This window comes from Sander lucioperca, chromosome 5 (assembly GCF_008315115.2).
Source record: "Sander lucioperca isolate FBNREF2018 chromosome 5, SLUC_FBN_1.2, whole genome shotgun sequence".
Taxonomy (NCBI): domain Eukaryota; kingdom Metazoa; phylum Chordata; class Actinopteri; order Perciformes; family Percidae; genus Sander; species Sander lucioperca.
Window position 1 is genome coordinate 40,551,304 of NC_050177.1, and position 22,500 is coordinate 40,573,803.

Consider the following 22,500-nt stretch of genomic DNA (forward strand, 5'->3'; position numbering starts at 1 on the left):
TTATTGACTCACACCGGTCACCATCATCTGGGTTAGAAACTACACACCAGTACTCCCCTGCGTCTCCCACTGAGATATTAGAGATAACCAGGCTCCCATTATCAAAGTACCAGCTCACTCTGCTCATTCTCTGATTAGACTCTACATTAAAGATTCTTCCCTCTGTTCGGTGTGACTTGATAAACCAATCTTGCACCTTATCCTTTCTCCAATTTCTGCATCTGAGAGTGACTTCTTCTCCCTCTGAGAAACAAATTTGGGACACACCACCAGATAATACTGTTGCTCTCTCGTAGAGACTTTACACTTCGTGTGTGTGTCTATGTGTGTCTGTGTCTCTGTGTGTGTGTGTGTGTGTGTGTGTCTGTGTGCGTCTGTATGTTTGTGTGTGTGTGTGTGTGTGTGTGTGTGTGTGTGTGTGTGCGTGTGTGTGTGTAGGCTATAAGACGCCTAGGCACTCTTCTTCAAGTTAAAAAGCCTTTATTTGGATGGCTATTTCATGTTGAAATGGTTAGTACATTGCTTTTAAATGGTTACAGTTATCATTAAAAAAACGTTAATCAAACAGATATTTATTTAACGTATTTAAAACATGTAGAAGTGGAATGTAGGCCTAATACTCTTTTACTCCAATTTGCTAACTTTAGTTACTTTCAGATTTAGATCTTAATAATGCATGACTTTTACTTGTAACAGAGAGCTTTTATTTAAGTTAAAGGTCTCAGTACTTCTACCACAGTCGGCGGTCCCCTTGCTAAATACAGGTTTGTTTGTACTTTTGGTCACTTCAAGACTCTTAATTTGAAGGCGGACCGGATGTCATCATGGTTGTGGTTGACCCGACACTGCCGTTTGTAGCTATTCAATCTGCCTGACAAGTGTGATTGTGGATGTGTGAATATCAGTGCTGAAGACTGAAAAGCGTTCAAACGGTTATTGTTGGCTAGCTAGTTTTGTCACATAATTCTTACATATTTACAGAAGAGTTTTAACATTCCTGACAAGCTATCAGCCGTGGACGGTCCTGATGGCGGCTGTGAGGAGTATGAACAAAATGTATGGAGTATGTTTCCATGTTGTTCGTCAGACGGCAGGACTGAAGGTATCGAGGCTGCTTCAACACAGAGCCTTCAGAGTCGGTGTAAGTTCATAAAAAAGTGAAACATTGCTGTATCGTTCTGTTAGAGATAAGGTAGCTAGCGTTAGCTTAGTAACACGAAAGGTCGCTTTAGCATCCACAGGGTTGTTGGAAAAAGTGGTCTGACTATGGCCTAATATCAAAACTAACGATGTCAAGTATTCAGCCACGAGATAGTTAACTGTAGGTATGAAGTTTAAACTTGTTATGTTTAGGTTATGATTAGAGCTGGTTGGTTTTGAGGACCCATCAAGGATTCACAAGAACGCGTTGCTTGACTTCTCCAGTTGTCGCGATGGGTTGTCAGCCAGCTAGCTAGCTTAACGTTAACGCTGGCTGACAACCTTGCAGGAACTAACGTAGTTAATTATATACATATTCTCCAACGCAGTATATGAAGTCAAATTGTAGGTGCCCAAATGTTTGTGAATATATATGATTAATTTCTAATCAGCAGCTTGAATGGCACTAGTATTAGTAAGTGCACCTTGTGTTGGACGTTGTGACTGAAGCTTAGCTAGGTAACGTTAGCTAATAGCTAGCTAGCCGACTAAAGCTTTAGCTTAGTTGCATTGCCATTGGTCGAGCAAAGGGGCGTAGGATAAAACTTCCGTCTTCAAGTTAAAGTCGAAATATCAACAAAAATAAATAAATATTAATACGAAATATCTTTTTTACTAAAACAAAAGTCACGTTAAGTTTTGTTGTCGACTCCCATGAAATATATTGCATATTCTGGTGTTATTTGTTGTGTTCTGTCAATATGCTGTCTATGCCACATGTGTGTCACTAAAGTTAATATTTTTGTTGTGTAACTAATGATGGCAAATCGTTTACAAATATAACGATAACATGTTTTACTTCACTATCAATAGGCTACTTGTATATTCCTACGACAGTATGTTGAGTCTTAACTGTAGTGTCACGGTGTAATAAGCAGTGGTGGGAAGTAACCGAGTACATTTACTCAAGTACAGTACTTAGGCGAATGCTACTTGTATTTTACTCAAGTATTTCCATTTTATGCTACGTTGTACTTCTACTCCTCTACATTTCAGAGGCAAATCTGGTAGTTTTTACTCCACTACATTTATTTAATATCTTTAGTTAATAGTTTGAAGATTTAGATTATTAATGCAAAATGTAAATTGATGTAATAAATTATGAATATTATTATGAATTAAGATACCCGACAGTATATACAGTAGTTCAAATAAGCCCCACTGTTATCAGCTACAACATTAAATTGATGCAGTTAATGCATCACTTATTATAATCCAGTAATATGATATTAATCTGAAATGGACCATTCTGCATAATAAATACTTTTTCTTCCGGTACTTTATTATTACAGTATATTTTGATGCTAATGCTTTTGTAATTTGAATGCAGGTCTTTTAGTTGTAAATTCAAAGGGTAAAGGGTATTTACAGTCTATGATTTTAACACTGTAGTAAGTATTGATCCTTTCACTGACTACTTTGTCTCCCTCTAGTGATCATTCAGGATATCTGCACTTTCCAGCAATCTGGTTTGCATAATAAATACATTTTGAATCAAACTATATTTTAATATTTAAATCAAACCTGTGTACTCCTACACTATATAGAAATATAAATTCCAACATGAATACTAAAATTGCCCTGTCATTAAGAGTGTTGCATATGAATCTACTGGAGCTAAAAGAAAAATACAAGAAATGTGACCGTGCCAGGGTACAGCTTTAAAAAGCTGTATTGAACAGTATTGCTGAGGTGTTAAGATAACATCCCATGAAAGCCCCTGTTTAATGCTGAAACATCATAAATCTCAATGAACACAATATGTGATTTACACCTATTGCAGGAAGTTTTTCAACCAGGAAATGGGGCCGTATTCCAGTAAAATCACCTTTTGTAATATGACATTAAAGAGGAAGTTGAATCCCCTTTGTGTGGTGTCTATTTTAGAGAGGGCTTTGCTTTGTCACACAGATGTTTGTTAAGAATATTTTTTGGCCATTTTGGCCTTTAATCGATAGGACAGTTGTAGGCAGGAAAGGGAGAGGGACGGGAAAGACTTGCAGCCAAGGGCCGCAGGTCGGAATCGAACCCTGGACCGCTGCGCTAAGGACTGAGCCTTTGTACATGGGGCGCACGCTCTACCAGGTGACCTACAAGGGCGCCCCCCACACGGATGTTTTTTTAAAAAACATAATGCTTGGCATGAATCTTCCAGGCTGTGCAGCGGCAGCAGCCCTTTGACTCGACACTGGAAAAGCCCCAGTTCCCCGGAGCCTCAGCCGACTTTGTGGATCAGCTTGATTTCATCCAGCCCAACGTCATCTCTGGGATCCCAGTGTATCGGGTGATGGACAGACAGGGAAACATCATCAACCCCTCTCAAGACCCTCAGGTAGAGTCCGCCTGCCTACCTCCCTGGTTATTAAAAGAGGCACTGTGACCTCCACTCAGTTAATGTGTTGGTGGTTTTGTATCTTTCTTCCCTGCTCAGCTCTCCAAAGAGACAGTTTTGAACTTTTACCAGAAGATGACTCTGCTGAACACCATGGACCGCATTCTTTATGAGTCCCAGAGACAGGTTAGTGTTTCCTCTTGCATTTCCTGGTAACAATGACACAGCTGAACAATGTTGAAAAGTCTTTTTTTTTTTTTTTTTTCTGTTACAGGGTCGCATCTCCTTCTACATGACCAACTATGGTGAGGAGGGGACACATATTGGTAGTGCTGCTGCTCTTGACCCAAACGACATAGTCTTCGGTCAATACAGAGAAGCTGGTAAGACTCAGACAGCATGTAATGTAATTTAAACAGGGACAATGCACAATTAAACATTAACCTTGTATAAAAACAAGGAGAGATGCATTGCACCAGGTTGTTGCGCAATTGCTATTTTCCGCCCATAGTCCCTGGGCAGGTATGTAAAACAACAAATATTCAATGCAAGTGAAGTACAAAAACATCAGAATATACAATTTTACAAACACATTCACACCTAATTTACAATAATACAAATGTGCAAAGTTGCATCAATAAAATCATCATGGGCTCAATCGTTCCCACAACCTAAAACCAGTCCCCACCTACCCCCCACCCCCTCCCAACAAAGCTATGCAATCAAAATCCTGACCCCTCCCATTACACACACACACACACACACATACACACACATACTCACTCAAAAATGTATGGCATGCTGTGGCTTTTCCTGAAATAATTTCCTTTTAGAAATAGGGTTACTTTTTAAGTTATGATAGTGATCAAAGCAAGTGACTTACCTTAAATATTATTTTTACAACTATTTTTTTGTAGGGAAGCTTTGCTCCAAGCTTGTTAGGCAGTTTTATCTAAAGAGGTGTGCCAGTGATCGCTTTGGTGCACAACAATCATGCGACTGGTGACATTTGAGGCAAACAATGCTTCCTTTAGTCAGCAACACACCCATGTCCAACTGCATCAGTCAGCATTCTGTCGTTCAGAAAAATCAGAAAGGTAGTCTTTATTTGTAGATCACATTTCGTACAGCAGCAAAAACTAAAATATAAATATATATATAATACATCTAGAAATAGACCATTCAGATAATGCTTCTTTAACAAAACATAGTTAATCTTATAGGGCTGAAAATAAAGATTATTTTCATTGTTGATTACTCTGTCGATCATTTTCCCTATTAATGGATTAGTTGTTTGGTCTATAAAATTGTGAAAAATGTGGATCAGTGTTTCCCAAAGCCCAAGATGACGTCCTCACGTCTTGTTTTGTCCTCAACTCAAAGATATTCAGTTTACTGTCACAGAGGAGAGAAGAAACTAGAACATATTCATATTTATCAAGCTGACAGAGAATTTATTTATTTCTTCATTAAAAAAAGTCTCAAACCAATTAATTGATTATCAAAGTAGTTGGCAGTTAATTTAATTCTTGACAACTAATCAATTCATTGATCAATCTTTGCAGCAATTTTGTCTAAAATGTTTACCCTCCCAACCCATCTCATCCCTTGGATGCTCCCCCTGCCCCTGTCTCCCCTTTCCATATAACCTCCTTACTAATTCCTACCCTCCAGCCTTTTGGCTCATAGACCTCCTGCATGCACATTGAGTTAATAATAACCATCAGTTGCCCAGGGTTTCTTATCTTGTGAGTAACAGTGTTATAATTCCAATGCTGCCCTGCAGGAGTGCTGATGTACCGGGGTTTCCCTCTGGATCTGTTCATGGCTCAGTGCTACGCCAACGCCGATGACCTGGGCAAGGGCCGGCAGATGCCCGTGCACTACGGCAGCAAAGATCTGAACTTTGTCACCATCTCCTCTCCTCTGGCCACTCAGATTCCCCAGGGTGAGCTGCTGTACACCTGTGTAAAGCTCTCCAGTAGCTGCAGATTGTTAGCTACAACCCGGTGTTGAATCCTCGACAGTGAAATACAGTCACACTTTACACCGTTAACATTAGCTGTCAGCATTGTAGCCGTGTTTAATCCAGCTACTAGCTAGCGGTTGGCTAACGTTAGCTGCTGTTGAGTATAGTGTTAACTAGCGTCACGTGCAGCGATGTTTCTGTTGCCTGTAACGTCTGTTTCAGAGCATCAGAGAGAAGTGCAGACATATCAGTGTCACCGAAACGAGGTGCCGAAATCCGCGTTGCTATTCAGTCTGGTAGATAACGGTCGTTAAGGCACCGGTGCCGTATTAGCACCGGATTTGGGTACCCAACCCTAGTCAGGAAGAAGATTTTTATAAGTAAATGTTCCAATCAATGATCCAGGCAGCGCATTCTCACCTCCCTCCTACATTTTACAGTCGAATGGTGGCTAGAACGGCTCTGGGTCAAAGTTCAATATGAAATGGATTAATCGGTCCTCAGATTAATTAATCGAAATTAACGCATTATTTTGACAGCCCTAATATATATATTTATTTATTTATTTATTTGTTTGTTTCAGCGGCCGGAGCTGCATATGCCCTCAAGAGAGAAAACATGAACCGGGCTGTGATCTGTTATTTCGGAGAGGGCGCGGCCAGCGAAGGGGACGCACACGCCGGCTTCAACTTCTCTGCCACGCTCGAGTGCCCGCTGATATTCTTCTGCCGTAACAACGGCTACGCCATCTCCACCCCCACCAACGAGCAGTACAGGGGAGATGGCATTGGTAAGAGGCGTTTTTCTGCTGTATTTAAACACATGTATTAGGAATTCTCAGCAGCTCTTATGAACACAAGATTCCTTCTTCCTGTGACTGAACAGCTGCTCGTGGTCCGGGGTACGGCATGCTGTCCATCCGTGTCGACGGTAACGATGTGTTTGCCGTGTATAACGCTACAAAGGAGGCGCGCCGCAGAGCCGTGGCTGAGAACCAGCCCTTCCTCATCGAGGCAATGACCTACAGGTTAGTTAGTTTGACGGATTTTTGACCATTCTGCATTTTCACTGAGAACGACTTTTAAGCTGACAGCTCGTTATACTGTGGTTATTAGAAATGTTTGATTTTTGCTCCTTAAATTTGTTTAAATTGGCAAACCTCTTTAGTTTGAGGTGAATGCAGAATTGTACGAACGTAGTCATTAGTCATAGCCCAGGTTACATATGATCTCTATTATAACCTTACCCTCCATAATGTTCCTACAGTAGCCTACAGTCTTATAATAGTCTCCAAAATACTGTAATACTTTTATAGTATGTCCCAAAGTACTAGGCCTATAGTAGCGTATTTCTATAAGATTACTATAATATTGTCCCAAAACTGGCCTACTATACAATTCCTATAATTCTTTTTCGTGATACAGCCTAGGCTACAATGACAAAGTCATGTTTAGCAAACAAACATGAACAATATACAGGATACCCCCAGGATCCTCCAACTTAAATTCAAGGCTTTTTAAGACCTTTTTAATACCATTTCAAATGAAATTCAATGTCAACTTCGTACCCATTCCGAAAGAAGTATGAGGGGAAAATGTCAAATCTGTATACATTTTAAACCCTAGAAAATAATGATGTACAAGTAGGCTACTTGAATTAAATAAAACAATAGAGCTGCAACGATTAATCGATTAGTTGTCAACTTTTGAATTAATCCCCGGTTTGAGTAATTTTTTTAAAGACAAAAGTAAAAATTCTTTGATTCCAGCTTGTTAAATGTGAATATTGTTCTAGTTTCTTCTCTCCTCTGTGACAGTAAACTGAATATCTTTTGAGTTGTGGACAAAACACTGATCCACATTTTTCACCATTTTCGGACATTTTATAGACCAAACAACTAATCGATTAATCGAGAAAATAATCAACAGATTAATCGACCATGAAAATAATCGTTAGTTGCAGCCCTATAAAACATTTTATTTAAATTATCAGTCGTATTTAATACAATGTATTGGATCATAATATAATCCAATAAAATAAGATACATTACACTGCATAATAGGCACTTTTACTTTTGGTACTTAAGTATATTTTGATAATACTTTTGTACTATTACTTAAGAAAGATGTTGAATGCAGGACTTGTAGGCTAACTGACAAGTAATTTGTAACTCTACAACACAGTTTTTTCTACTTTTACTGCAAGTAGTCCGGCGGCTGCTCGCTCTCTTTGTTATAAGACGCACACCGAGCAGATTAATGCGCTCAGAGATCCAATCTTTGCAGATAATAAGCCGTTAGCCTCTTAGCTTGAGCTTTGTCTGAAGGCGGCAAGCGGCCAGCCAGGTTCCGAGACACAGCGACACATTCCGCACAGCCTCCGCTCAGTTTAACCGCTATCCCCCCGGTACCTGTCAGAGGCGTGTTTACTTCGTGTCTCGGTCCTCTGGTGCGTCCAGCTACGGGCTTCGGTCAGTTTTTAATTACACTACACTAGTGTACACTACATTACATTAGTAACAGTTAATTTTGTTACAGTATGAACTTAATCCTAGGAAAGGCAAAAAAAAATACAAGACCTTTTGTAACGAAATCCAAAACTGAGACGGCTACTGCACGTCAACCGCCAATGAGTGAACTCAAAGCAGTCACCTGAGTTTTGCGTAGTTTAAAGTGACAAATCGCATCACCGTATTTTGATGTCAAAATGCATATCTACTACGCAAAATGCGTACAGGTTGGCAGGAGTTGATGTTTACGAGATAAAGAGGATGAGGTGGCAGGATTTGAATGGGTTGCAATTTGTAACAACACGATGAAGATGAGATTTGTTTTGAAGAGTTGTTTAAAATGTACTCGCCCCTAAAATGATGTAGTATGGGAAGGCGATAGAAGTTGAAAAGATCATTATTTGTATTCCTCAGAATCGGGCACCACAGCACCAGTGACGACAGCTCGGCGTACCGCTCGGTGGACGAGGTGAACTACTGGGACAAGCAGGACCATCCCATCTCCCGGCTGAGACACTACATGACCACCCGCGGCTGGTGGAGCGAGGACGACGAGAGGAGCTGGCGGAAGCAGTCGCGCAAGACGGTGATGGAGGCATTCGAGAGGGCCGAGAAACGCCTGAAGCCCAACGTAGAGCTGATGTTTACCGACGTGTACCAGGAGATGACGCCCGGTCTGAACAAGCAGAGAGAATCCATGTGGAGGCACGTGCAGCAGTACAAGGAGCACTACCCACTCGACCTGTACGATAAATAACTGCATCCACAGGGTGGAACCACTTGCAATTTGCTGACTAAATGTGGGAGTGGGTGACGATTGAGACTAACATAAACTGTTGCACACCTTTTACTGTATTCATACAAATATAGTTTTGATATGACGTGTGTCATTTATTTCTGCACAACTGAGGAAGAGAGATTTTGCTTTCAAAAATATTGTCCTTCATGCCTCTGGGTTTGGTGCCTTAAGTTAATAGATTTGCTGTCCGTAGTAGAGCTCTTTAATGAATATTAAATCACTCTCGTTACCACTGTTCTTTTTGCAGAGCAGCAAAAAAAAAACAGCTGGTGCAGTTTGAATGCAAAGGAAACTGACAAATAGAGCAATAATCGGTGGAATTGTACCCATGTTGTCTATGTTCCCTCTCCTGTAACTGTCCTCTCCAGTGATCATGGTATTTAAAACGTTTCCTTGTGTATCATTAAGGGGACGGACAAACTTGTTTTAAAAAAAAAAACTATTTGAATGGTTTTTAGTATACAGACCCAGATTTTAGATGGATTTGTATGCTGTGATGCTGTTACACACTATTCTAAATCCCAGAACTGTACACTCATGTTTCATGTTTGGTGTTTTGTGAAAAAATAAACTATGAAACTTTAATATTCTTGGTTCAGTTCTTTTTATTTTAAGTGACAGTGTAAGGGACAATAATGGAAGCAAATACGCCATGGCTTCAATGTCGCTGCAGTCAGCTATGTTTCCATCCACACATTTTTTATCCGAATTAAGTGATATCAAATGAAAAATGCCTTATGGAAACAGTAAAATTCGATTGAATTTCATGAATATCGACTAAAAGGAAATGCGTTCGGTTTCATCGGATTTGATCTTGATCGATATACGGCTTATGCGATAAACAATGGAAACGTTATTTGCCGAATAAATAATGAATTGCAATTAAGTTTTAGGTCATTTTATGGTTGCAACCCGCCACAAAACTAAGTTTTAGTTCATTTCCGCCCAGTATTTCCGCTCTGTTTGCACACATGGCGGGTGTCAACAAAGACAGATTTAAGTGGACGAACAAGGAGACGAGAGACTTTGAATTTAATTTACGAGCAAAATATAATGCTGTCGTTCCCACACCACAGGCCGCCTCCGTTATCGTCGGGCATTTACGTGCATCTGCATCTCCATCATCATAGCAATATGTTGATAGCGTTGTTTTCTTATAGCTTGATATGTCGCTATCAGCTGGCACATAAGCACTATTACAACTTGTGCAATATTGATCATTTGTTGGTAGGTGGCGCGATCCATTTTGTCTAGCAAAACTTTGTTCGCAAATGTTTGCTTGAATGTTGTGCGATTCAGTGCGAAAATGAATGGAAACACCTTAAAATGTCTCAAATCAATTCAATATACCCATTTGACCGCAAAACAGCATGTGACATCATTACGTGCAGGTTTTTATTCGCTTTAAAGCCGTTGGATGGAAACACTTTCACCAGCTTTATTCGCGTGAGTTTTTTTACCGAACTTAAGATAATTCGATTGACAAGTGGATGGAAACTTAGCCAGAGTTTCCTCTGTTTTTAAATCCCTGCATCTTTTGTTCACCATGGGTCCGTTTCAGAAAGCAGGTTTAGTGAAAACTCTGAGTTTTTTAACCCTGAGATGAGGGAAACTCTTGGTTTTCTGTTTCAGAAAGAGAGGTAACTTAACCTCTGAGTCAGTTACTATGGTAACTGAGCCTGTGAACCTAACCTGGTCGGGAGCAGGTGTCACTACCCGATGGGAGTCGAGTGCAGATGTGAGTTGCGCATGCTCAGATTTAAACGGTTTACGGCATAATGCCAAGGGATCCGGATCCGGCTGGATTGTGAAATCCATAAAATATTAAACTTTTCTCATTACAAACAATAACAGAAGATGGAAATCATTTAAAAAACGTGTTAGCTATCTGTGATTGTTTGATTGGTAACGTTAGCACAAAACACCATTCAAGTGACAGCCTTTGTTGTGTTTGATTGCTAACTTGTAGCCAGCAGTGAACGAACTTCGTTATGTAGGTCCATTTTCATTAAATTGACATTACAGATGTCTCTTGTTAGCAGGTTCTTGTAGGCTACTTCAGCCTCTAATCTACAACTGACATCAAGGATCATGCCGTGAAATATCCATGTCCATCAGATATGTACATAACCTTATCCGTCCTCCTATCACTAACGTCACCCATCGTGGACATGCTCTACATCCCAGCAGATTATTTGTGTCGCATTACGTTTTTTTTTGCAAACGGCAGTTTTATTTACAACATTGGTGATGCGGAGCATATTAGTAAAGCCACTGTATAGCAAAGTGCCTTCAGAAGAGTGTGACTCGCTCTGAAACGTGTTAAACGTTTTTGTAGAGTTCCCTAAACACAAACCAGTAAGAGATGTTAAAAAGAAAGAAATGATTGTAAATCATAATTCTGTTAATGATGGTGCTGCAACCTCAGAATGGGATTAGTAGTAGTTTACTTTTTAGCCCGCAGGATTGCACCTAAATGAAATTATAGGTGTAGCCTACTACCATTCCAGTTTTCACCAGTAATATTATAGGTTACCTGTGATTAAATATATTAATACACTATATTAATAATAATAATAATAATAAATTTTATTTGGCGGACGCTTTTCTAGATACACAAGGGCATCTTACATGTTCAAGAGGGCATAAAAGGAGAAAATACAATAAAATACTTTTAGCTTCATAGATATACATTTAACAAAATAGACAGCATCTGAAAAGTGCTAAGAAACATCAGAGAAGCAGTAAAAAAAAAAAGAATGTGTCTGGAGGGTTTCTATGGCGATGCAGTACTATGAAGAGTTCAAGATTAAAAGCTTTCTTAAAAAGATAGGTCTTTAACATTTTTTTGAATGAGTTGACTGTTGAATGCGGGAGGTGAGGGCATTCCAGAGTCTTGGAGCAGAACAGCTGAAGGCCCTGGCCCACATGGTGGAGAGGAGGAATGTAGGGGTGACAAGGAGGCCAGTCGAGGAAGAGTGGAGGGAGCGAGAAGGGACATAGCCTGGTAGGAGGTCAGTAATGTAGCTGGGTGCGAGATTATGGAGTGCTTTGTAGGTGATGAGGAGGGTCTTAAATTCAATACGGTAGTGCACAGGGAGCCAGTGTAGATTGATAAGGATAGGTGTGATGTGTTCAGATGATCTGGTACCAGTGAGGATTCTAGCAGCAGAGTTCTGAACGAGTTGGAGTCTGTTTGTAAGCTTAGAAGGGATACCGGTGAGAAGGGAGTTGCAGTAGTCCAGACGCGACGTGACGAGGGCATGAATTAGGGTTTCAGTGCTGGATTGTGACAGTGAGGGTCTGAGCCTGGAGATGTTGCGGAGGTGAAAGAACGAAGTCCGGGTAATCGCTTTAATCTGGGATTCGAATGAAAGGGAACTGTCCAGAATGACACCAAGGCTTTTGACTTGAGTTGACAGAGGGACAAAGATCTCATCTATGATAATGTTGAAGTATTGCTGTTTTGAAAGAGTGGATTTGGAGCTGATGAGCAGAACTTCTGTCTTATTGCCATTAAGTTTCAGAAAGTTTGTGTTCATCCAGTTTTGAATGTCTTGAAGATGAAGTTGCTGAGTAAGGTGGGAGGAAGGGGAGATGAAGGTTTAGTGGAGAGGTAGAGCTGGGTGTCGTCCGCATAGCAGTGGAAGTATTTTGTGGTGTCTCATGATCTTGCCCAGGGGAAGGAGGTATATAATGAAGAGGAGAGGACCAAGCACTAACCCCTGGGGGACACCCTGTGGCACAGTCGCAAAAGCTCGATTTATAGTGTTTTGAGTTGTACAAACTGTTGACAATATTAGAGCTTACGCATTGACCCGAGCAGCAATTTTCTCCCACACCAATTCTCGCTATTTTGCAGCTGCAGCCGTGTTACTTTTTTTTTTTAAACAAAATATATATTCAAACTCGCTGTATGTGAGCATGATTATTTCCGCCGACCAGTTTGTTTGTGGTTGTTGCCATGGTGAATTGAGTATCATGACTCCATTCATGCTGCCTTTTTATTGTGGTGGTGCACGTGCTTAACTCTGAGTGAACCTACTCTGAGTTGATTGAACCACCTCAAATCAGCTGTTCTGGAACGGAAAACTCAGGAGTTTCCCATCTCAGGGTAAATCAATTCAGAGATCAGGGTTAGACTCAGAGTTTGTTAAACCTCCTTCCTGAAACGGGCCCCAGTCCTATTCAACAAGTCAACAAGGGGCTGTGAATGCCCTTCCACAGCTTCTTGGTCTTCTGTGGGGAGCGCTGGTGAATCAGAAGAAGACTCTTATGTACACACAGGTTCTCACGATCCTCCTCCTTGACGTCAAATGTCTGAAAGCCGTCGTTTGCCTCAGGAGAAACCCCCACAGCCTTAATGCACATCCCAGTGTAGACGTCGTCGATGGGGAAAAAAGGAATGACACGTGAAACTGAATGTAGGGGTTTCAGCAACGCTCCAGAGATCAGAAAACCGCCCCCGCCGGCATACGCAGGGTATGGGCCATCATAGAAGCTCAGGGGAATGTAGTACTTGCTTGTAGGGTCCCTGAGGGGATTTGCTGTGCTTATGACATGTCCAACATACAACCGAGAGGCCTTGGAAGCCTCCAGAGACTGCAGGTAGCCGAGTATCGCCGGTGTGTTCACAAATACATCGTCATCCCCGCTAAAGACGAAGGAGGCGTTAGGGCAGGTTTTCAGCATCCACTGGAGGAACATGTTCATTTTGAGCGTCAGGTTCAAGAGCGATTCGTGGAAGTCCCACTGCACCAGGTCCTTAAAGTGGCTTGCTTCAAATGACAGCAGTGGTGCGAGGTGGGGGTCGTCCGGCGGGGGGCTACCCAGCAGAAACACAGTGCGCACTCGCAGTCCACTCTGATGCGTCCCCTCTCGCCCCCAGGTCTCCCGCACCGCCTGCCTCCGCTCAAAGTTCCCAGGGGTTGACTTGATAGCAAAAAGCAGGAAGGTCTGGTTGTCTCCCTTCCCGTCGCCAGAGATGCACTTGTTGGGTTGATTGAGCAGGACTGGAGGGCTCCTGCACTTCATGCCCTGCAAAAAGTCTTGTAATAAGACAGGGTAGGAGGCGAAGTCGTGCACGTTGTTCTGCAGAAGCTCTTGATTCGTCTCCCTGCAGCCGGACCAATTGGTATCATGTCTGAAAGGTTCTTCTCCCTTGTCCAGATTCCTGAGGGCAGAGTACAGCAGGCGGTTCCAGTATGCGGCGTTGTGAGGGATGGTCTGTCTGAGGATATCAGAGATGGACACATCAGGGTGAGGTGTGGTGGAGGATGGTGTCTTCACATCGCTGTCTTGAACCTGGTGGCTGGGATGCTTCAGGAGCCCGCCGGGTCCAGCCCTGCGGCTGTAGGCCGTCTCCAGGTGGAGCGTCGAGTAGAAGTAGATCAGGAACAAAGTGACCAGGACAACCATGGCACTTAAGGTTTTAATACGTCTCATTGGCTCGAGGGGAGTACACCAGGCTGTACGGTGTGCCGTTCCTAGAAATGGATCATCTTTCATGGGAGATGGCCCTGGGACCTGGCGTGTTATCGTCTCCACATTACACAGTCTCTGTCAACAGGCGACACACTGGGTGTACCTGCCAACAGAAATAAATGATACGACACCTTCATGTAAATCAACACATTGCAAACTTCACAGCCTGGAACCTCAATAGAAATTTACATTTAGCTTCAATAAGTATAGCATTAAATGCAAATTGTGAGTTATACTGCCAGATATTCCCATTGTTTTGTCAAACCACAGATTCTTTTTTTTGTTTGAAATAATACACATATATTTACATATTAAAAAGTAAATGAGTTTGGCTGCTTGTTTATTCTCGTCCTTTGACATTTAGTACATTTTTAAATGCTGAGAGAGGCACATAATCAACACTGACATGCCTTATAAACAATCTCATTATTTCAAGGTTGCATAGTTTTCAGTATGAGGTGAGCATAAATTTCCCAAACCCATGGCACTTCCTGGAGAGAACAGAGCTGCTTTTAGTACCGATATGTAAAGTTACAATTAAATGTCAGAATGTGTCTGAATATGTGTCTAAAGTGTCTGAATTTGCCGCAGGTTATGTAGTCTTGCAAAAAGGTATCCTGCAGCTATACTCTGATGGGACGCACCTGAACACACCATTCTCCCAGGTGTTTAATTAGGAGCAAACGGTTTTGTACAAATAACAAGCAGTTACAGTGAATCCTGAGGGGACTTCCTAATTAAACAGCCTCACAATACATTCTGAACACACCTGAGGTGTATGAATTTAAGCATAAGCTGGGAAAATGAAATGCAAATGGTTACCAAGTTACAGGCCATTACGGATGGCAACCTAAGGAGGATCAACCTGCCGAGACTTTAAGCACACTGAGTTACAAAAGACACCAGTTGAAACCTTAACCTTTTTGTTACCATTGCTAAAATCTGTCAAATGTGTTTGCCATATCAAACTACAAACACTATTAAGCATAAACAAACAACTTTCAACCGTAACATTTGATGGGGAAATATATTCATTAATCCAAACCCTGTATTACCCTTACATACTAAGGGTGTTGAAATGAATCATTGCATCGATACATCACGATGCAGACCTGGACGATTCTGCATCGATTATTGCCTACTGATGGTACTTGTTAATTTTTCGGTCGCTGCTTTTGTAGTTTCTGCCTTTTGTCTGTTATTTGCTGTGTTCAGACTCCGTTACATTCAGGAAGTGTCCTTTTTAAGAGCAGATACATTCAAAATGGAGAGTTCAGATATATCTGACTGCTTTAATTTGTTGATGAAAACCGTAGTTAGTAATATATAATAATATTGAGGAGGTGACGCATCGTGATATGGAATTGATTCGAATCGTTGACAGGATAATCGTAATCGAATCATGAGACCAGTGAAGAATCACTCACCCTAGAAGGCACCATTATTTGACTATAACTCTAATAATTGAGTCTCTGAAATACTGTAACGGGAAAAGGTGTATGTCTGCAGTTAAACTACATGACGATATAAAGCTGTGAATGTTGAATTGAATAGTCAATGCTTAAATGCAATTAGATGAGAAGGCTACTGCCTGTTTGTTATATATGGTTGTTTAACGGTGCTCTAAGCGATGTGCCGCGTTTTTTAGGCTACAACATTTTTTGTCACATACAGCAAACATCTCCTCACTATTCCCTAGCTGCCTGTCCCCTGAACACACTGTAAAAAAAACGCAGTCTCTGTAGACAGCCCAGGCTCCACAAACGGCAAGAAAAACAAACTGTGCCAACCTGCACCACCAAACATAACAAACAGTGTTCCAGCCAATAACCGACAAGAAGGATTTGGGGGTGGGGGTTGGGGGGGTTAGTGCGTGGAAGGGAGGGCGAGGGGACGGGATGAGGAGGGAGGGGCGAGCTAGCCTCCGTTTTGTTTGACAATACTTCGAACGTCAACAAGAAGTGACGTCACCCAACATCGCTTAGAGCACCTTTAATAAAGTGTGTTTAAAAAAAAAATAATTGAGTGTATTGTGCTTTTGCTACACCCAATGGTGCAAAAGGTGTCTACGTGCTAGGACAACAGGTGTTCTACAACTTCTCTGGTCTAAGTTAGGCCGAATGAAATATAAAGGTGCAGCAAACCCAAAATGTAATGTCCCCATATGAGGACGCATGGTCGCAGATTAACCTGGAATTAAAAAAAAAAAGAGAAGGTAGCCTAACACTTTTTAATAAATGGTACAAATCATATAGGCCTAGGATAGTTCTGTATTGTTTAACCAAAGCATGACTCGTGATTCAATGCAAGATGGAGGCCTATCATGAATTCCTGTTGCTCACCCATTGACAAATCATCAAATCACCAGGACTTTATGTAGTTATTCACACTTATCAGATCATCAATTAAGGACTGTTAATTCAGTTATTTCATAAATTAATTATGCGACCAAATTAGTAACAGTAACAAAAGGCCTACTTATTCTCGCAGAAATACAAAGCTATTTTTTCCCCCAGATGAAAACAGACTATGCTGATGCACTATGCCAAAAACCCTCCAGCAGGTGTCAAATTGATAAGACAGGAATTGATAAATAAAAAAAAAAAAAAAAAAAAGTTTAAAGGGTACCTACCTTTTTTTAACATGGGCCCCATTTACCCAATGCATTTGTAGACTGATGTGAACAAAAATCTTTGAATTTGGTCCAGTATTCCAGAGAGAATGAGAATAGTTACTGTTCTGCTATCAGGGAAGTTGATCTAAACTTTTGTGTAACTGGAACTGGAAGATGTCTACTTCCTAAACTCAGGATCAATGCCCACAAGCAGAAGCAGAAGCGGCAGAAGAACAATAACATCCAGCCATTCAGATCCTACCGACAGAAGAACAATAACATATCCAGCCGTTCAGATCCTACCGACAGGTGCACAAAAACCGCATCATTTGAGTTTTCAACCCCACGCTTTTCTTTGATGGTTAGTTTGTTCGGCTGGAGATAAGGCGGTGACCTACCATGATATTTACACAGAGCGCTGCAACAAGAAAGGAGCTTTAATACAAACACGGTTTGCGCTGCGCTTGCCGCTGGGTTTCAAGTTTCAACCAGGTGTATAAATCTTTGGGCGCAGCGGCATTGCGAGCCCGCGGCAGCGCATTTAAGACCCAAACGACCCGGCTAGTAGCCTACAGCCTTCTGAATGGAGGAGCTTGAATTGAGGAGCTTCTACCCTCCGACTTCACGACACTAAAAGCAGTTTCAGTGGTGTAGTCTATGTATTCTTGTGGGTATATTGGCCAGAATCTGCATTTGGGGGAGGGGGGGCAGGGTGTCCTCCCCCAGGGAAGTTTTGAGCATTAACGACTTCATTTATTGTATTCGGATACACTTTTATGCACCAGTTTACGGTGGCAATAGCCTATGTGAAGAAGAAAAACACAGATGACAATTCACGATATATAAAAAATATATATAATGGAAAGTATGTTGTTGCGTGTCATTGGGCATTTTTAGGTAGGTATATGGAAATCCTGGAGGTTACCTGCGTATCAACTACACCACTTAAGTTTTTAAAAGCGGCGCGAGAATGCTGCCAGCACACCGGGTCCGGTGCGAATTAAACGCGTTACCGTGTTCCGTTTTCGTCAACAAAATAAGAAAGAAGCGAGGCTGCCCGGCAAGTGTCCACGTGCGCGTGGTCCCGTTGTTTTTCCAAAATGAATAAAGAGAAGTGACCGGTTAGGTTACCTGAAGCTAGGTCCAGCGCAGCTCCACATAGCCCAGGTGTGTCACGGACGCAGGTGCCTTTCAGAAGTGGAATGAGCTTGAGTTAACAGTAACAGTAGGCTATGCTAGTCTCTCAACAGCTGCCACTAGTCTCTCAATGCCGCTCTCGCCCTCGGTAAGCATCTCTGTCGACGGCCTTTTGTACATATACAGAGGCTTGCAAAAGTATTCATACCCCTTGAACTTTTCCACATTTTGTCACGTTACAACCACAAACGTAAATGTATTTTATTGGGATGTTATGCGACCAACACAAAGCGGCGCATAATTGTGAAGTGGAAGGAAAATAGGGTATGTCTCTACCAGCTTTGCACATCTAGAGACAAAATAGCAAATCTCTGGTATGTTCTTTGGGCTTCACAGAACAGCTATATTTATACTGAGATTAGATTACACACATGTGGACTCTATTTACTAATTAGGTGACTTCTGAAGGCAATTGGTTGCACTGGATTTTATTTAGGGGTAAAGGGGGCTGAATACTTTTGCACGCCACACTTTTCAGTTTTTTTATTTGTAAAAAAAGTTGAAAACCATGTATCATTTTCCTTCCACTTCACAATAATGCGCCTCTTTGTGTTGGTCTATCACATAAAATCCCAATGAAATGCATTTACATTTGTGATTGTAATGTAACAAAATGTGGAAAAGTTCAAGGGGTATGAATACTTTTGCAAGCCTCTGTATTTAGGCTACGTGTTTATATGCTGAAATTCAAGTCCGTCTGCACAAATGTTCCGCAATAATTCACAAGAACCAACATCAGTTTTTATAAATTTAGTAGGAACTGACAGGATTACATTTTACTTGAATTCTAATTTATATACAAATACATTGATAATGGAATCGGTGCAGGTCTGCAGGCAGGTGGAGGCCACGCCCAGGATATCTGAGACAGGTTTATTCAAACGTTTGACAGGAAACATCACTGATGTACACATTATTTAAGTAAATATGTCTCATGACAAATCACCGGAGGGTACATGAGCACAGTGTTCAGATCAGTAAAGCTCCTTTTTTATTCAATGTATTGCATTTCATGCAGGCCTTTTTCCAGCCTGGTTAGTTATGACAGAAAAAAACAAACAAATAAGACTTTCCAAAAGAAAGTAAGAAATAACTCCTATACACTGGAAAACGGCCGCTCTAGTTTTCTCATGCTTACCAAACCATGCAAATGTTCACAAAAGTGATGAGCTTCTTTCACCTTTGTGAAATAAAATCACTTTAAATGGAAATGACAGAAACAATTAGCAAATTAATTGATAACAATTCTAAAAGCATGATTTCTTTTTTTCATCAAATCTAGGTGTTCGCATCCTGAGAACTTTGCAGTTTAAGGCAAAGTGGGTATTTGCCGTGGAATAACCTCAGAAACTGTCGCTGGGCCTCTCTGCTTGGAGAGAAGCTCTGCAGCTGACATGAAGTGCTGTTTAATTACAGGTGCCCTGATACACTCGAACATCCAAAAGTACCAAAAGCCAATGTATGTGTGTGTGTGTGTGTGTGCTTTAGTCTATATTGGCATTTTGGTCAGTCGAGTTAATTCTGAAGCACATTCTGGAAAACATTTTGTTGATCAAAGTGAGTAAATTGGCATCCTCTCATCAATTTTATAACAAGAAAAAGAAAATAAAAACTTTATTATACAAGGGTGCTGGTATGAGTATTAGGTATTGCAGCCCATTACCAATACTTTAACTGATATTGGGCCAACACCTGGATCATAACAATATACAACTAACATACTGTGTGCGGCATGCACACGGGGGAAAATAGTGTTCATACCTGTAAGGACCATTTCTGGAGCATTGAGCTGAGCGGATTAAAAAGGCAAGAACAAATACTGCAGATGGTGGCAAAGAAACGCAGCATCTGAGAGGGAATATAAGGGTCTAATGGTCAAACAATTAAGATTGCTGCTAGGATAGAGGGGAGACGCTCAAGGCAAAAAGAAGAATGATGCAAGTCGGCTGTAGAGGGCTTGAGACTTGTCCGGAGCAGGAAGTGGGGGAGAAGGGAAGGGGGTCAGCGCAGGTCGCTCTCCTCGTCCTGGATGGTTTTCTTGATGCGGAGAAGCATGGTGGTGAGCCACTGGTCCAACCGTGAAATGGTGTCGAATTCCTTCACCTGAGAAATGAGCAGTTACCCAATATTAAATACTAAATCACATACAGCTGGAAACACTGTAGGACACTAGTGTCAGTCCAGGATTTTTTCATGTATTGCTACTGCTGCAGAAACTTGTTTATTCTGCTGAAAAAAAACAAAAAAAAAACTCACCGAGTCAGTATAGGCATCCACGTTCTGTTCTTCATAAGCATCTAGAAGTTTCTGGTTGGATAAAAGCAATCATTTTTTAACATTAGAAAGGCTGCCTACAGACAGAAATACACCGTGGGGGTGAAGAAAACAACTGAGATGCCAAAACTACAGACTATAATACACTGTCTGCCACAGGGATGTGTGCTGCACACCTGTACGTGGCTCTAACACCATTGTCAAGTTTGCAGACACTACGGTGATTGGTCTCATCAGCAACAACGATGTGATGGCCTACAGGGAGGAGGTCCAGCACCTATCATTGTGGTGCACTGACAACAAGTGACATTCTACTGCTCTTCATACTATTCATCCTGCACATACACTTATTCTTACTACTCTTATGTTACCACACTGCACATAGCTGTACATATCTGTTTATATGGTTCATACAGAATATCCATATTTAATCTGTTTTTCTTATTATATATATTCTGCTAATACACTGCATATATCTATATTATTCTTACTAATATTATAATGTCACTGCTACTACATTGCACATATCTGCCGTATTTATTCTGCTCTTATAACACTGCAATATATTTCTTGTCCTGCTTATGCACCACCTGTCTATACTTTGTATATCACATTGCACTTTTCTGCTTTTTGGCACTTCTGGTTAGACGCAAACTGCATTTTGTTGTCTTTGTACTTGTACTCTGCACAATGACAATAAAGTTGAATCTAATCTAGGGCTGTTCGATTATGAAAAAAAAAAAAGATCATAATCACAATTATTTAACACGATTACTCATTGACTTTTGGAAAGATGCTGCAATTTCTGAACTTAAAAAAACAGTGAAGCTGTTAGAACAAATCAACAGTGCAAACACCTTGAACTGTGAAATTGTGTAGAAGTTAGCAAGTCATCAACAGATTGGACTGAAAACAACAGAGACTGTCGTTTGTACGTGGATTTTAGGGCCAAAATAACACCGAAGCCTACCTTCACCAGCTTGCATTCTCGAGAGTCTGAAAAGGCGGGAAACATCTCCTCATACTTCTGCACAGCAAGCTGGGTGACAAGAGGATGATTGTTAGAAAAAGGAAGCTCATGTTAAGGGCCGTCCACGCCAAGAACGATAACTATAACAATAACTTTAAATATATAGTCTTACAAATCATTTAAACTCAGGTGGATGACAGAGTCCACGTCACAGCTATGACGACAACAGTGGCAAACGATATCGTTGGAATCACTTTCAGAGCGATTTAGTGAATGATAGAAACATTGACAGCCCCAACCCTGGCGTGTGTTGTGAGAAGATAACAGTCCCGGTGCGGGACAAGAAGACAACACCCCAGAGCGAGGGGGATAAGAGTTTAGGGAAAGGATAGAACGGGGCTCACTCGGTGGAAGAGATCCGTGGACCGGCTCTGACTATTTGTCTGTTGCTAGGGAAACTTAGTCTCTGCTTTGTGATCCCACAGATCCGCAGATCTGTCTGTAACTCTCATGCTATACTAATTAAAACCTACTCATTCGAAATAGTACTATCGTCTCATTGATTCTTGTGTAGGATCGGTGTAAAACCAATTTAAGAATACGCGGGGAAGAGTAACTGGAGTCAGGTTTTGGTACCCTTTTTTAGGGACACACGGAGGATTTCCACAACAGATGGTCGTGCCGTGCCGGCAGGTGACACTGCGGTGAGGTGTATTTGTATTACACAGGTAGGCCAGTGGCGTGGCGTAGTGTGACATTTCCTCTCAGTGGGGCAATCCTTTAGGTAGCTGTGTATTTTTGTACTTCTAAACATTGGTACTTTGAAAGAATTTCTCAGGTCACAGAAACTACTGAGGGTGAATGTTGTGCTTTGGATGGTTATCATACGGTCGGTGATGTGTCTGTTTTTTTGTTCCGGTGCTCTGCACAGAACTGACGCCCGCCCGCCCGCTCTTATCGCTGGATCTTTGGAGCACTGTGCACCGCTGTTCTCTAGAAAGAGGCAGCCATGTCGGCGTCCCCAGGGACCGCCAGTAGACAATAACCTTATATTTTTTTGGTTCATAAAAAAGTGTAGAGACATTCCTCTATTACGGTATGTATTATCATCAGCTGGAGCGTGCAGTGCAGGATTTACTCTGGGGCTGCACA

General features: G+C 41.4%; 3 protein-coding genes across 5 annotated transcripts in view; 1 reads left to right on the forward strand and 2 right to left on the reverse strand.

Moving 5' to 3' along the window:
* Positions 1 to 821: 821 nt before the first annotated feature.
* On the forward strand, positions 822 to 9,394 carry bckdha (branched chain keto acid dehydrogenase E1 subunit alpha). Of its 2 annotated transcripts, XM_036001425.1 has the most exons (9): positions 822 to 1,141; positions 3,356 to 3,532; positions 3,632 to 3,718; positions 3,807 to 3,915; positions 5,319 to 5,480; positions 6,085 to 6,291; positions 6,387 to 6,528; positions 8,425 to 8,768; positions 8,810 to 9,394. In XM_036001425.1, the coding sequence occupies exons 1-8, from the start codon at positions 1,028 to 1,030 to the stop codon at positions 8,765 to 8,767; spliced, it is 1,341 nt and encodes a 446-aa protein (XP_035857318.1). In that variant the 5' UTR covers positions 822 to 1,027; the 3' UTR covers position 8,768; positions 8,810 to 9,394. The 2 variants fall into 2 exon arrangements, with proteins under 2 accessions (XP_035857318.1, XP_031142865.1); XM_031287005.2 differs by having other exon boundaries at positions 8,425 to 9,394.
* A 3,537-nt stretch (positions 9,395 to 12,931) lies between these two features.
* Positions 12,932 to 18,245, reverse strand: b3gnt2l (UDP-GlcNAc:betaGal beta-1,3-N-acetylglucosaminyltransferase 2, like). The gene is made up of 2 exons (XM_031287006.2): positions 18,039 to 18,245; positions 12,932 to 14,396 (listed from the first exon to the last, which is right to left on the reverse strand). The coding sequence occupies exon 2, from the start codon at positions 14,315 to 14,317 to the stop codon at positions 12,998 to 13,000; it is 1,320 nt and encodes a 439-aa protein (XP_031142866.1). The 5' UTR covers positions 14,318 to 14,396; positions 18,039 to 18,245; the 3' UTR covers positions 12,932 to 12,997.
* A 598-nt stretch (positions 18,246 to 18,843) lies between these two features.
* napab (N-ethylmaleimide-sensitive factor attachment protein, alpha b) overlaps positions 18,844 to 22,500 on the reverse strand; it is a 12,155-nt gene continuing 8,498 nt past the window's right edge. For both annotated transcript variants that reach the window (XM_031287009.2, XM_031287008.2), the window contains 3 exons: positions 21,349 to 21,417; positions 20,361 to 20,411; positions 18,844 to 20,207 (listed from right to left, as the gene is read on the reverse strand). In XM_031287009.2, the coding sequence (XP_031142869.1) occupies positions 20,106 to 20,207; positions 20,361 to 20,411; positions 21,349 to 21,417 (222 nt within the window). In that variant the 3' untranslated portion in view covers positions 18,844 to 20,105. The remainder of the gene's footprint in view (positions 20,208 to 20,360; positions 20,412 to 21,348; positions 21,418 to 22,500) is intronic.

What these genes read in the sequence shown, in the direction of transcription:
- bckdha (XM_031287005.2), top strand. Translation starts at nt 1,028, where the DNA reads ATGGCGGCTGTGAGGAGTATGAACAAAATGTATGGAGTATGTTTCCAT. An exon ending in ACCCCTCTCAAGACCCTCAG is followed by an intron (nt 3,533 to 3,631) that starts GTAGAGTCCGCC and finishes TTCCCTGCTCAG; the next exon opens with CTCTCCAAAGAGACAGTTTT. An exon ending in GGCCACTCAGATTCCCCAGG is followed by an intron (nt 5,481 to 6,084) that starts GTGAGCTGCTGT and finishes TGTTTGTTTCAG; the next exon opens with CGGCCGGAGCTGCATATGCC.
- b3gnt2l (XM_031287006.2), bottom strand. Translation starts at nt 14,317, where the DNA reads ATGAAAGATGATCCATTTCTAGGAACGGCACACCGTACAGCCTGGTGT.